Source organism: Cervus canadensis, chromosome 22 (genome assembly GCF_019320065.1).
Source record: "Cervus canadensis isolate Bull #8, Minnesota chromosome 22, ASM1932006v1, whole genome shotgun sequence".
NCBI lineage: Eukaryota > Metazoa > Chordata > Mammalia > Artiodactyla > Cervidae > Cervus > Cervus canadensis.
In genome coordinates, this window is record NC_057407.1 from 52,932,364 (window position 1) to 52,948,511 (window position 16,148).

A 16,148-nucleotide genomic window follows, 5' to 3' on the forward strand; every position below is an offset into this window, starting at 1 on the left:
CTCTTACAAATCAGTCTGTGTAGATGCCCAAAGAGTCAAGGAGGCAGAATTAGGAAAAAAAAAATGGGAACATGGTCATTTTGTGACCTTGAAGAACTGTTGTTGTTATTCAGTCACTAAGTCCTGTCCAACTCTTTGTGACTCCATGGACTACAATGCGCCAGGCTTCCCTGTTCTTCACTATCTCCTGAAGTTTGCTCAAATTCATGTCCATTGAGTTGGTGAAGCTATTCAACCATCTCTCCCTCTGCTGCCCTCTTCTCCTTTTGCCTTCAATCTTTCCCAGCATCAGGGTCTTTTCCAATGAGTTGGCACTTCACACCAAGTGGCAAAATTACTGAAGCTTCAGTTTCAATATCCATCCCTCCAATGAATATTCAGGATTGATTTTCTTTTAGGATTGACTGTTTGCTCTCCTTGCAGTCCAAGGGACTCGCAAGAGTCTTCTCCAACACCAAAACTCAAAAGCATCAATTCTTCGGTGCTCAGCTTTCTTTATGGTCCAACTCTCAAATCCACACATGACTACTGGAAAAACCATAGCTTTGACTAGACAGACTTTTGTCAGGAAAGTGGTATCTCTGCTTTTTAACACACTGTGTAGGTTTGTCATAGCTTTCCTTCCAAAGAACAAGTGTTTTTCACTTCATGGCTGCAGTCACTATCCACAGTGATTTTGAAGCCCAAGAAAATCTGTTACTGTTTCCACTTTTCCAGGTATATTCAAAAAGAGACTAAATCTGCTAATACTCTCATTTCAGTGGTTTGATGCAGCTACACAGGCATTCACTGCCATTAGGTAAAGAAAACTCTTTATAAAGAAGTGGTACACTAGAGTTCAAGTTAATAAAAAAAGTGATGGAGATGGGTTCAAGAAAAAGAAACTCAATCTCAAGAAACATAAAAAAGGCCAGGTGGGACTTTAACTTGCAAACACATTACTTTGTAAATATGAGTTAGTGTCAAATAAATCTCAACTAATAGAAACAGACAAGTTCTCAACAATATTTTACCTATAAATATTCCTCTATCCAAACTAATCTCATTTATACCTGCTTATGTGCACTGATGATTCAAAGCTAATAAACGTGATGTATGCAATAATCTGACGATAACCATTTTCTTTTAAGAGAACTTGGTTCGTGTCTTCCCTATTTTTATCTTTTTTGGATCAGTGATACTGAGATGTTTACATAGAGGGATGTATGTTCTTCTACTTCATAGTACTCTTTAACACACAAATATTTCCATTGTTAAAGGCCCCAAATGGAGTCAACAGTGCTGAAATTCAAGACTCAATACCCAATCCTAACTGCAGTCACAACCTTCCCCAGGAATACTATTCTACTAGGTCAGCATGGAATGTTCTGTCAGCACAAATGAGGTAATTCTTTCTAACTCCCACTGCCCAAAGAAAGAGGAGGGAATCTGCCACAAAGACCCTTTCTCTCCCCCACAGGTAGGTTACCTAGGCCTGAAAGGCTTTTTTGGTTACAGATTCCTTGTCTTGCCTATAAAAATCTTTCCCTTACTGTGGTTCTTTGGAGCTCCTTTCTACTTGGCTACATTAGTGATGCTGCCCAACTTATGAATCATTAATAAAGCCAATTAGATACTTAAAATTCACTCAGCTGAATTTTGTTTAAAAAAAACCTCAAGTTCATCTTGCTTATTAATACTGCCCTTCTTCTTGAACCTGTAAAATTAGACATACATTGCCATACCTCATTTTAAATCCTATTTACAAACCCATGTTTTAAAACACAGAAAATAAGAATTAGAAGTATGTATTAAGAAACAGTGAAACTGGAAGAAATAGTGAAGTAACCCTCAATTCTTAAACATAAACCATTCTCCAATGCAAAATGAAAACATGTTTTTCTCGAGTCTTTGTACTATATGTTTAAAAATTATCTCTTTAATTCATTCAAATATTAAGTTATGGTCTATTGTGGTCAAGACATTCTAAATATACAATCCGACCTCCTAAGAATCAGATATCCAGTTTGGAAAATCAAAGACGTACACAAATTACCACAATACAATGGAGCAAGTACATGTGACATTGGTGGAAAAAAACCCTGGCTCTGTAAGAACTTAAAGGAGGGCGAGAGCTCTGCTTCTTGACCTGGACATTGAAGAGGCACATAATACCACCTGAACCATTCTCTGACATTCTCAGAACCCTCAACAGCACACTCACAGGGCAATCATTCTCCACTAGTTCTTCCTCCAGGCTCTGAAACTTGATCAAACTATGGTCTACATCTTCACAACCTTCTATCCATCTATCTTAACCTACCTTCTTTTTACCCTTTAAACCAGAAGAATAAAGCTCTCTTTCCATCAAAGTAGTGAATTCTAAGAAAACAAACAAGACCAAGAGTGTGGTAAATCATTACATCATGACAATGTTACCACACTGCCATCCTGTGGAAGTATAGTTACTGGCAATTTACTCCTGCAGATAAAACTTCCAATGTGTTAGAATTCCCCTCCAATTATCATTAGGAAGATATACACAAAGTCTGTTAGCTTATTTTTAAGCAAAGAAAATCTCTTTGATTTGGGACAAATAGTAATCTTCTAAAACAGAATCTAAACATCTTTTCACTTTTACAGTACTTTTTTCCCCCCAAAGGGTATTGGGTGGGACTAGATTGATACAGAAAAAATCCAAACCACTGTTCTTGGCTTAAGGTGCACAAATGAGCTGGTCTGTAAAATAAAAGGCACCAAAAGGCCTGATTCGAGTACCAGAGAAATGCCCAGTTTTAATACAAGCTCTTGCTGTTCCCCAAAGTAACCTTTAAGTACTTTCTTTCTCCCTGACAAAGCATCACAACTTAAGTTGACAGCACCCTTCATGCTTTTAAAGTACTACTGTACATCCCTTTATGTAAATAAAGTCAGAAAAGGTTTTGTGAATATTATATTCCAGTTAACTCTAATCTACCATGAAATCACCTTAGCATTCGCTCTATCTCCTGGGTGATATTTAATAGAGAGGGCTGGCAAAACACTCCTTTCCCGTTTCTTCTCTCTCAACCACAACAGCACTAACCAAAAGAAAATAGAAAATACTTTAAAACTCAACCAGTTTTGCTTTATTATTAATAAATATGATTAAAGGCTTGTAAGACTGTTGAAATCTGATTAATAAAGATATTTTACTGCTTGATTACTATGAATGCTGATAAATAAAGGGAGTGAAAGATGGGAAGAAACATACATGATATTATACCTTATAAGACCCCCCCCCACAAAAAAAGACAAACAAAAACCCTCCACAGATTCTTCTTGACCAGCAGACAGAAATATAATGACTAACTTAACAGACACACAAGAGAAAAAATAATTTTTCTTTCTCAAGGATGTGGTTCATTATAAATTGTACTGAATGATTCTTTTAAACTACTATTTTTTTTTCTTTTTTTTTTATTATTATTATTATTTTTTTCCAGTGGGTTTTGTCATACATTGATATGAATCAGCCATGGATTTACATGTATTCCCAATCCCGATCCCCCCTCCCACCTCCCTCTCCACCCGATTAAACTACTATTTTATAAGCTCTATTTGTAAAAGTAGGAAGAAGTGACTTGTGCAAAACATTTGAATGGAGAAACAATGACAATTTTTAAAAATAGCAAATATACCTAGTACTGATACTTAAAATGAAGCCAAGCATAGGACAGCAGAAAGAACAACGAAGAAATATAATTTAGAAGTGTAAAATGATGCTCCTTGGTAACTTCTAGAGCTAAATAGAAACGAGGAGGGTAGGGACGTTAGACTTTGCTAATCTAACTTCACTTCCTTTAGCTCTCCTTCCTCTTCCTGATTCAGGGGCATTTCACAAAGGTCTATCCCTCAATCGTCTCCCTAACTCTGTTCTCCTGACCATTACATTTTTAGGGGGCTAAATTTTTAAAATTAAACAAAGAAACTCTCAGTTCTTCCCCATAACCACTTAATTTAAAAATGTTTTTTCCTTAGAAACAGACAAAGGATTAATCTCAAAAATATACAAGCAACTCCTGCAGCTCAATTCCAGAAAAATAAATGACCCAATCAAAAAATGGGCCAGAGAACTAAACAGACATTTCTCCAAAGAAGACATACAGATGGCTAACAAACACATGAAAAGGTGCTCAACATCACTCATTATTAGAGAAATGCAAATCAAAACCACAATGAGGTACCATTACACACCAGTCAGGATGGCTGCTATCCAAAAGTCTACAAGCAATAAATGCTGGAGAGGCTGTGGAGAAAAGGGAACCCTCTTACACTGTTGGTGGGAATGCAAACTAGTACAGCCACTATGGAGAACAGTGTGGAGATTTCTTAAAAAACTGGAAATAGAACTGCCATATGACCCAGCAATCCCACTTCTGGGCATACACACTGAGGAAACCAGATCTGAAAGAGACACGTGCACCCCAATGTTCATCGCAGCACTGTTTATAATAGCCAGGACATGGAAGCAACCTAGATGCCCATCAGCAGATGAATGGATAAGGAAGCTGTGGTACATATACACCATGGAATTTACTCAGCCGTCAAAAAGAATTCATTTGAACCAGTCCTAATGAGATGGATGAAACTGGAGCCCATTATACAGAGTGAAGTAAGCCAGAAAGATAAAGAACATTACAGCATACTAACACATATATATGGAATTTAGAAAGATGGTAACGATAACCCTATATGCAAAACAGAAAAAGAGACACAGAAATACAGAACAGACTTTTTGAACTCTGTGGGAGAAGGTGAGGGTGGGATGTTTCAAAAGAACAGCATGTATACTATCTATGGTGAAACAGATCACCAGCCCAGGTGGGATGCATGAGACAAGTGCTTGGGCCTGGTGCACTGGGAAGACCCAGAGGAATCGGGTGGAGAGGGAGATGGGAGGGGGGATCGGGATGGGGAATAAGTGTAAATCTATGGCTGATTCATATCAATGTATGACAAAACCCACTGAAATGTTGTGAAGTAATTAGCCTCCAACTAATAAAAAAATTTTTTAAAAAAAAAAAAAAAAGTTTTTTCCTTATACCGTTCCAAAACAAAAAGCTCGGAGTTATTGTTTAACTCATCATCTTCTTTTCTGGATTCCAATGCTGGCTTACAGTGTTTTCAGGGTAATGAGATATATATCAACATATTTCCACAGTAAGGTATTTATTTATATGGTGGGCAACACAGTTACAGTGGTTTTTTTGCATTACAGAGTATGGAGCCAAACTATCTACATTTAGGCTTCAGCTCCATTACTAGCTACATGATCCTGAGCAAATTATGTCTTCTCTTGTTTAAAGGACCTATCCTCAAGGTGAGGTTATAAACAGTAAAGGAGTTCCATACATGCGAAGAACAGTTCATGGTGTATAAGAACCACCTGATATGTACATATGTACTATTTCAGTGGTGATTGTTATCAAGTATGCTAAAGTGGGTATAAACCTAATTAGCAGATTATAATTTTTTAACTGATATAATACATACTAAAAAACCCCACCCCTTTAAAATGTACCATGGATGGTTATTATAGTCACAGAGTTGTGTGACTGTCACCACTATCTGATTCTAGAACACTTCTCCCCCCAAGAAGAAACCCTGCATCTATAAGCTGTCACTCTAGTCCCCAAACCCTTGGCAACCTCTAAACCAACTTTCTGTCTCTAACCTGCTTGCTGTCTTTATGGATTTGCCACCTCTGGACATTTCATACAGAAAGAATCTTACAATATATGGCCTTTTGTGTCTGGTTTATTTTACTTAGCACAGTGTTTTCAAGGTTCGCAATGTAGCACGTATCACCTTTATTCCTTTTCACTGCCGAACAACATTCCACTGTATGGATACACCACACTTTATCCATTCATCAGCTGATGGACATTGGGTTGTCTTCAGTTTTTGGCTATTATGAATAACAAATGCTGCTATGAACATTGCAAGTTTCTGTGTAAGCATATAATTTTCAATTCTCTTGGGTATATACCAAGGAGTGGATTTGTGGGTCACAGTAACTTTATCATTAAGTTTTTGATAAACTGCCAAACTACGATGTTTTTTAATCAAGTAAACAACTTTATTATTTTTGTTAATGTTTTCCAATATTGTTATAAAAGAATTGTATTACTTTATTATAAAGACACTGGTTTCAGATGACAACTTCTCTGTGATTAATACAACCTATAAAAGTTCTGTCTCTATCACAGACAGTGAGTTCTAAGATTCAAGACACCATCTATTACTAAGCATCTTATTCTAAAGATGTGTTCTAAAACTTGCAGAGCAAATTAAAATGTTGCAGAGAAAACACTCAGTCTACACTATGGTCTGAATGTTTATAAACCCAATGCCCGAGGAAAGGGTATTAGGAGGCAGCCTTTGGGAAGTGATTAAGTAATGAGGTCACCAGGGAACAAGTACCCTTTTAAAAGAGGCCCTGGAGAGCTGGCTCATTCCTTCTACATGTGGGGACAAAGAAGGTATCAAGCTAAGAAACAGGAAAAGAGCCCTCAGAAGAATGTGAGCATTCTGGTGCCTTGATTTTAGACTTTCTAGCTTCCAAACTGAGAAATTTCTCTTGTTTATAAACTATCCAGTCGGTGGCATTTTTGTTATAGCAGCTTGAATGGACGAAGACAGTGTGCTGCATATCATTCAGAAAGGGTTTTCAAAAGCTTATTAAACTGTTAAGGATGCTCAGTCTCTTTCAGGGAGTAAGGTGAATTAGAATAGTGTGTATATGTGTGTATATATAGTGTAATAGTGTGTTTATAGTGTGTATATATCATTTCCCCAAATTAAAAAAAAACACTGATAAATATTAAATCAAGACTTATTTCTGCAAAAACTAAACAAATTCATTAAGTTGATGATAACACACTTTGGTAAAAATGCCTAACCCTCCTTATTAATACAAAAAAGCAAAACACTGTAAAATTAGCTTTATTACTCATGGGTAATACCAACCAAACAGAAATGTCTGACAATGAAAGAATGTATACGAAACACCTCTTAGAAGTTGACAGATATCAGAAGTCAAATCACTTACCTATGTAGACTCTTTTGCTGTATCTCTGCATCAGTAACAACACAAATACATGCAGTGGTATAAGGTTGATAATAAACACATAACCACCCCAAGCAGAGACCTATGAGTAAAGAAATGCTAAGTTAAATAATTTACATATTTGCTTCTTAAAGTAGATAAATTCTGCCATAAAAGTCTAAACACAGTAAACACTAGGATTTTCAGCAATTTTGAGATGCTTCAAAATAAACTATTTTGCCTATTACATACAAATAACCTACTTTTTAAAAATTTTTTATTGATAATTAAAACAACACAATCCCATAAATTCAATACACTTTTCTACATCCACTAGCTGCTGCTGCTAAGTCACTTCAGTCATGTCCGACTCTGTGAGACCCCATAGACGGCAGCCCACCAGGCTCCCCCATCCCTGGGATTCTCCAGGCAAGAACACTGGAGTGGGTTGCCACTTCCTTCTCCACTATATCCACTAGGGGAATGGTCAAATTAAATTAAGCTTACTAAGAACATCGAGAACAGTTTGTGAATTGGCAATAAAAAGACTGTCACAGAGACAGAGACTTTAGAATACATAAACTTTTAAAAGCAAAAAACCCTTTGCTCGCCCCCATTTTTTATGGTAAGTACATTGCAAGAGACTTCACAGAGAGTAAGAACAACAGATGTTAACATCAGTCAACACCTCAACTAAAAGGAATACTCAGATGATCTGTATATGCTTTGTGATCCTCAAGATAAAAGGTGGTACCTTGGGTATAAATTTCTTCCTACTAATGGATACAAACCAGGATTCCAGTTTAATGTTTAGCCTGTATCACAAAGCTAGAAAAATGCTATTTATAAGACAATTGAGTACGTTCTGGTCTAAATTAATAAAGATCCTAAAGATTATGCTTATTCCAAACCAACAGAATTTATTATTTTTTAAGAACATTCAATTCAATAACAATAAGGTCTGTCAAGATCGAAGTTCTTACATGTGCTCTAATAATGAAAAGCTTGATAGAACCATTTGAATCAACAGTCACCTTAGGAGACTATATGTTAACATACATTATAACAATGCTATCTATCCCTATCTAAAATATTTCAGAACCACTTATATAAGAAATTGCTTTTTGTTTACAATTCATACAACAACATCAGTTTACTGCTTCAGTCATGTGCTATTTTTTCACCAAAGACAACATTCCTCTGGTTGAGCTTCAGTTCTACCTGAAGGACTTCTGGTTATTTCTAAAATTTAAGTCTAAACTTAAAAGAGAGTAAGTTTGCTATTACTGAGTACAATGTGCCTAGGACACATTAGTTAGGCACATAATATGTCCTAACCTTTAACCATTTTAAAAGGGGCATGGATAATTTGGAAACACAAATTCCATGACATCTGTTTAACAACCAAAAAAAAAAAAATTACCTAAGATTATCATTAATTTTCAGCATAAGAAAACTATATAGGCTGTGGTGTGAAAAGAAAGGCAGGAGATTAAAGAGGTGATACTGAAGTCCAATCTTAAGTAACCTGTCGAAAAATTATACAGGTAGTTCACAGGTTAACCCAGATGATGTGACCACTATTTACAAAAAGTTGTACATCTGAAAGAAAAGTTTCTGTTTTCACTTGCTGCAAATATTATGTTCAAGAGGTTGAGTATTAGTCCTCCATCACCCGTAAAGTAGAAGTCCATACAAGACCCTGAGGACAGGAGTAGGGAAGAAAGTGGTAGTAAGCAAAGAGAATACATTAAATAAAAAGGAAGTGGAGAACTGCCCTAGCTGAGAAGAGAAGGCACTGGTCTAGTTGCCAAAGACTTAGACCTCATGTATTCAGTTTCAAGTATGAAATCTTACCATATAGAAATACGACAAGCAGCAGCACATCGTCCAAAAAACTGACCCAGTTTTTACAGATTTTACCTAAAAAACAAACAAGCAACTGATATATAAAAATGTTTATAAATGTTCCTGTTGATTGAAAAAAGGTTAAGTGTTTAGTAAACTTGTATTATAAAAAGTGAAAGCTATTCTTTAAAAAGGGTAATGAGATTACACAGATACTTAGATCCACTTACTAACACTGGACAGTAGTCAGACATTTTAGGAGTAGCTTCCATTTTTTTTTTTTTTTTTTAGTTATGTAGTTTTTAGTAAAAAGAATCATATCAAAAGGAACAATGTATATTTTTCCATTTGTTCTATTTTCTATCTTAAAATGATTAATATCAACAAATTAAGATTTTGAACTAAAGAATAAATTTGTTTAGTAACTCTAAATTTTTATATGGCAGGTTTGCTTAGACCTAACACCTTAATCTGTGGTTTTTCTTCATCTGAATGTGATCATCTACATATCATAGTATTAATTATGAACATTCATTTTTGAAAACTAATTCAGCTAGAAATTTTAAGACACCACAATCAACATCTTCATTAAGTTTATATTCTTAAATTTCTAGAAGTCCTAATGTCAGTAAAATTCTCAATACTCTCAACTGGAAAGACAACGTTCTGTAAACAAAGGTTTAAAAAGTTGACAAATGTCTATGGCCTAAAAAGAAACTAATCAAAGAGTTTATATGTTTGTCTGAAAGAGCAAAATACATCAGCACCTTCAGAAACAGAATTCAAAATTTTAAAAGCATAAGCTCTGAATACTTATGCCAAGAGCAATGGGTCATCTTTAAGATGAATCAACTGAGTGTCCTAAAGAAATGATAGACCTAAGGCCCATTATAAGCAATCCTGTATCTTTATGTCCTGATATGATAGGAAGTTCAACTTAACAGTATTATACAGAAGTAATTTCAAGGAATTCTTTATTTTCAAAATGGTCTTCTATTAGTACATTAAAACAAACCACAGGTGACATCAATCTTTGGGGAAATTTTAACAAAAAATGAAGGGAAAGAGGAAGAAAAGAGAAAACATTCCTATTTCACAGCACTTAGAGCTGCCTGAGACTTATTTCTAATAGACTATGAAACACTGCTTGGAATTCAATGTTACAGTGCACGTGTATGCCAAAATATACTCTGATCTCCTCCCCCAAACCATGCGAACTTTGAAAAGGTTTCCCTTTGGACAGGGTAAAATAACATGGGTCCTATTCTAAAATATGAGTGGGCAGGGGATATATTAAAATATTAAAAATTTTTTAAGTGAGAAAATTACAATCTGGAAATTTGTTTTATAACTTTATTTACTGAAAGCCACTGAACTGTATAATTTGAAAGACCATATTTTATAGTATGTAAATTACTTCTCAAAAAAAGTTTGTGCAGTGAAGTTAAAATAGTGCATAAAGGGAAACTGCTTATATTAGGAGTGTATGAGTGCTCAGCTGTGTCTGACTCTTTGCAGCCCTATGGACTATAGCCCGCCAGGCTTCTCTATCCATGGGATTTTCCAGGCAAGAACACTGGAGTGGGCTGCCATTTCCACTTCCCAACCCAGGGATCAAACTCAGATCTCCTCAGTCTCCTGCACTGGCAGGTAGATTCTTTAGCACTGAACCACTACCTGGGAAGATTCCTTACATTACATCTCAAATGACTAATATAATGATCTAGAAAAATTAAAGCAAAAACTGAGAAATAATAAAAAGAGATACCATGTTCTTAGATGACTCTCAGAAGTATTACGCTGCATGAAGTAAGTCAGACATAAAGGGCCACCCCGAACTGTTTATTTCTATAACATGGCATTCCAGAAAAGAAACTCCCAGAGATAATATAGACAGAAATCAGATCTGTGATTGCAAGTAATACAGTTTAAGGACAAGGCTGATTACAAAGGCAGAGGAAGAAACTTAAAATCCCACAACTATAGGATGCAATATGGTGCGAAGTATTGTTCTAAGTACTATTCTATCTGCATTAGTTCTATTTTTGGTGATAGTAACAATGGAAACAAACATGTACTCATCTTTCTGTGTTCCTACAATGTTCTGTACCTTTACATGAATTAGCTAGGAAAAGGAGTACATCAAGGCTGTATATTGTCACCCTGCTTATTTAACTTATATGCAGAGTACACGCTGGGCTAGATGAACCACAAGCTGGAATCAAGACTTCTGGGAGAAATATCAACAACCTCAGATATGCAGATGACACCACCCTTATGGCAGACAGCGAAGAAGAACTAAAGAGCCTCTTGATGAAAGTGAAAGAGGAGGGTGAAAAAGTTGGCTTAAAGCTCAACATTCAGAAAACTAAGATCATGGCATCCAGTCCCATCACTTCATGGCAAATAGATGGGGAAACAGTGGAGACAGTGACAGACTTTATTTTTTGGGACTCCAAAATCACTGCAGATGGCGATTGCAGCCATGAAATTAAAAGATGCTTGGTCCTTGGAAGGAAAGTTATGACCAACCTAGATAGCATATTAAAAAGCAGAGACATTACTTTGTCAAGAAAGGTCCATCTAGTCAAGGCTATGATTTTTTCCAGTAGTCATGTATGGATGTGAGAGTTGGACTATAAAGAAAGCTGAGTGCCAAAGAATTGATGCTTTTGAACTGTGGTGTTGGGGGAGACTCTTGAAAGTCTCTTGGACTGCAAGGAGATCCAACCAGTCCATCCTAAAGGAGATCAGTCCTGGGTGTTCATTGGAAGGACTGATGCTGAAGCTGAAACTCCAATACTTTGGCTATCTGATGCGGAGGGCTGACTCGTTTGAAAAGACCCTGATGCTGGGAAAGATTGAGGGCAGGAAGAGAAGGGGACAACAGAGGATAAGATTGTTGGATGGCACCATCGACACAGGACAGGGGTTTGGGTGGACTCCGGGAATTGGTGATGGACAGGGAGGCCTGGCATGTTGCAGTTCATGGGGTCGCAAAGAGTCAGACACGACTGAGCGACTGAACTGAACTGAAACCATATGAGGTATTTTTTTTTTTTTTTTTACTTTGCAACAGGATTTCATTTTTGCTTTATATCCATTACAGTGTTTGAAACCTAAAGAAATAAATTTTCTCCTCAAATGTGGATATGTATATAAGTATCACTTGTCTTTCATTTTATAACTGATGAAATAGACATGCAGGAGGTTTAAACAACTCCAAGTGATAGAACTAGAATTCAAAGAAAGAGGAAGAAGATCTAAGAAAAACAAACAGTGGAACAAACTATATTTGAAACTATAATCAAAGACAGCTTTCCAGAAATAAAAATTAACAATATACTGTGTTGAAAGGGTTTACCATTACCAGGAATATCAACTTGGGGACATTTCTTAGGAAATCTATTAGATTTCAATGCTATATAGGTAAAAACTCATTATTTCTTCAGGAAAAAAAAAGACGTTTCTTATCAAACACATAAAATTAGGTTAACAGTAAGAAGCAAAATGATGATAGTACAAAAATTTCAAAAATTTCAAGTAAAGAGCAAATGACCTACACCTTTCTATCTAGCCAAACTCTCACATATGAGACTAGTGATACCATGTATAAAAAAATGTGTAAATGACATTAAAATACAAAATACTATACATTAGTATATAAAATATATTACATACTTAATAATATGTAATACATAACAAAAGCCATATATGAAAACTACAGTGAATATATTCAATGGTGAAAGACAGAAGTTTTTCCTCTATGACCAGGAAGAAGACAAGGATGCCTACTTTCACCAACTCTATTAAACACAGTACTTAAGGCCCACCCAAAGCAATCAGACAAGAAAAATAAATAAAAGGACTCCAACCTGGTTGGAAAGAAATCACCCTTGTTCACAGATACGATCTCATATGGAGAAAGTCCCCTCCACAAAACCTGCCAGAGCTAATAAATGAACTCAGCAGAACAGCAAGATACAAGTCAACACAGGAAAAATAAATAAACCCCACTGCATTTCTATATACTAACAAATAGAAATGCAAGAAGGATATTACAAAAAACTTCCAATAGCATCAAAAAGAATAAAATTAAACTAATGAATTAAAAGACTTGTATGATGAAAACTGTAAAACACTGTTTAAAGAAAACAGAAATGGAAACACCCCATGATTATTCATGGACTGGAGAATGACAATACTAGCAAAGTGATCTACAGAGTCAATGTAATCCATATCAAAATCAGATGCTTTTCTCTTTGCACCCTAAAATTCATATGGAATCTCAAGGGACCCCTAGTAGCCAGAGGAATCCTGAAAAAGAACAGAGGACAAACACCTCCTGATTTTAAAACTTACTACACAGCTAAAGTAATCAGTATGGTGTTGGCATGAAGACACGTATATACTGATAGGTCAGTGGAACAAAATAAAAAACTCACAGACAGACTTTTGTATATATGGTCAAATGATTTTCAATAAGGGTGCCAAGTCTTTTCAACGGGGAACCACAGTCCCTTCAGTACAGTGCTGAGCAAACTCGTTCAATGTGCAAAATAATGAAGTTGGACCCTTACCCGCATATACAAAACCTAACTCAAATAGACCTAAATGTTAAACCTAAAACTGTAAAACTTTTAGAAGAAACTACAGGGCAACAGCTTCATGACATGGGATCTGGCAGTACTCTCTTGGATAAGACACTAAAGGCACAGAAATAAAAAATCACAAACTGGACTTCATGAAAAATTCAGTATTTGGTGACTCAAAAGGCAAGATCAACAGAGTGAAAAAGGCAAACTATAGAATGGGAGAAAACATTTGCAAATCATGTATCTTATAAAGGATTAATATTTAAAATGTTTTGAGAACTCCTAAAACTCATCAATCCAAAACCAAACAATCCAATTCAAAAATGGGCAAGGAACTTGAGTAAACATTTCTCCAAAGATACACAAATGGCCATTAACCACATGAAAAGATGCTCAACATGACTGATTAGAAAAATGCAAATCAAAACTATGAGTTATTACCTCAAACATTAAGTAACAAAACAATGTGTTCATGTGGATGTGAAGAAATTAGAAACCGTATGTACTGCTAGTAGGAATGTAAAATAGTACACTTGCTACAGAAAACAATATGGTCGTTTCTCAAAAAATTGCAATAGAACTCACACATGATCTGGCAATTTCACTTCTGGGTATATACCCAAAAGAACTGAAAGCAAGGTCTTTAAGAGATATTTGTATACCCATGTTAGCTAAAACATGGAAGCAACCAAAGTGTCCATCGACAAATGAATGGATAAACAAAAGGTGGTATATAGATACAATGGAATATTATTTTCAGCCATAAAAAAGGAAATTCTGACATATGCCACAGCATGGATGAATCTTGAGGACATTACACTAAGTGAAATAAGCCAGTCACAAAGAGACAAAAATGTATCATTCCACTTATAGGAAATACTTAAGAGCTGTCAAAATCATAGAGACAGAAAGGAGAATGCTGGTGCGTCAGGGGCTGGGGAAAGTTAAAATGGGCAGTTATGGAAAACGATGGTGATGGATGCTGGTGACAACTGTATAACATTATGAATCTACTGAATGCTAAACACTACTGAACTCTACATTTACAAATAGTTAAGATGGTGTATTTTATGTTACATATATTTTACCACAATTTAAAAACACACACAAAAAACCCAAAGCAACAACCATGAGATACCACTTCATACCAGTAGTCAAGTAAAACAAACAAAAAAAAACTAAGGGGAAAAAAAATGTTTTGGTGAGGATCAGGAGAAATTAAAATCCTCATATACTACCAGTGGAAATGTAAAAGGGGGAAACCACTGCGGGAAATAGTTTGGCAATTCCCCCAATTCCACTCTTATGTATATATGGAAGAGAAATGAAAATATGTTTATGTCCACAGAAAAACGAGTACACAAATGTCACTGGCAGTATTACCCATAATAGTTAATATTGAAAACAATTCACTGTCCATCAGCTAATGGATTTTAAACATGTGGTATATATACAATGGGTTGAAAGGGAAATTGTTACTCGCTCAATTGTGTCCAATTCTTTTGAGACCCCATGAACTGTAGCCCGCCAGGCTCCTCTGTCCATGGGATTCTCCAGGCAATAGTGGCGTGGGTTGCCATTCCCTTCTCCAGAGGATCTTCCCAACCTGGGGATCAAACCCAGATCTCCTGTATTGGAGGCAGATTCTTTACAATCTGAGCCATCAGGGAAGCCATACAATACAATTCAATGGGTTATTCAGCCACAAAAAAGAAATACTGATACATGTCAAAAATACCAAAGATTACGCTAAGTGAATGGATTTTTCATGTGGATTTTACCTACATGAAATGTCCAGAATAAGTCGTCTTCAAACAGAAATTAAATTAAAGGAAGAAATAAGGAATGGCGAGGTTCAAGATTTCCTTAGGGGGTATAAAATGTTCTGCAAGTAAACAGAGGATACTAAAAGCCACTGAATTGTACACTTTAGAATGGTTGAAAGTGAATTTATGTCATGAATTTTGTCTCAATTTCTTAAATTTTTAAATGATGAAAGGTAATTAACATGCCAGTTAAGGTACTACTGCAACGGTTCAGACCCATGCTATTTTTAAAAGAATATAAAAAATAAAAAAAACCATTTGAACAGTAACACTTTTGCATTTCATAAAAGCATGAAAAAATTTTAAACTATGACAAAATGCAAATGACAGTAATACCTTGGTGATGGTTTCTTTACATTAGTTTTCTATGTTTTTAAATTCCCAACAGATAGAATATATTATTTTAAAAATTTATTACAAAAGGTTTCAAACATATAGAAGAGTAGAGAATAACAGCCATCCAGACTTCCAAATGCAAATAAAACATATTTGCTCTGAATGATTTTATTTAAAAAAAGTTTTTAACAGACACAGCTGAACCTCCCCCTTCATACTTCCTTCCTCAGTATCACTCACCCATACTCAAGAATAACCACTATCATAAAGTTGGTATATATGATGGATAAATGCCATATTTTTATACTTTCATTATAAATAAGTATAAACTGACAATATACAATATAGTCTGTACTATTTAAAATTACTGTATGTATTCTACCTCAATTTATTTTTCCACTTGGCATTATACTATCAAGATCCAGCCATACATATTGTCAAAATATATACTTAATATATAAGTTAAATACTACG

At 35.5% G+C, this 16,148-nt stretch overlaps 1 protein-coding gene across 1 annotated transcript in view; it reads right to left on the minus strand.

Moving 5' to 3' along the window:
- The window catches only part of STT3B (STT3 oligosaccharyltransferase complex catalytic subunit B), a 102,661-nt gene that overhangs the window by 25,074 nt on the left and 61,439 nt on the right, over positions 1-16,148 (minus strand). Inside the window, exons 4-5 of the mRNA XM_043441938.1 lie at positions 8,927-8,992; positions 7,073-7,172 (exon numbers count right to left, since the gene is read on the minus strand). Coding sequence (XP_043297873.1) covers positions 7,073-7,172; positions 8,927-8,992 — 166 coding nt within the window. The remainder of the gene's footprint in view (positions 1-7,072; positions 7,173-8,926; positions 8,993-16,148) is intronic.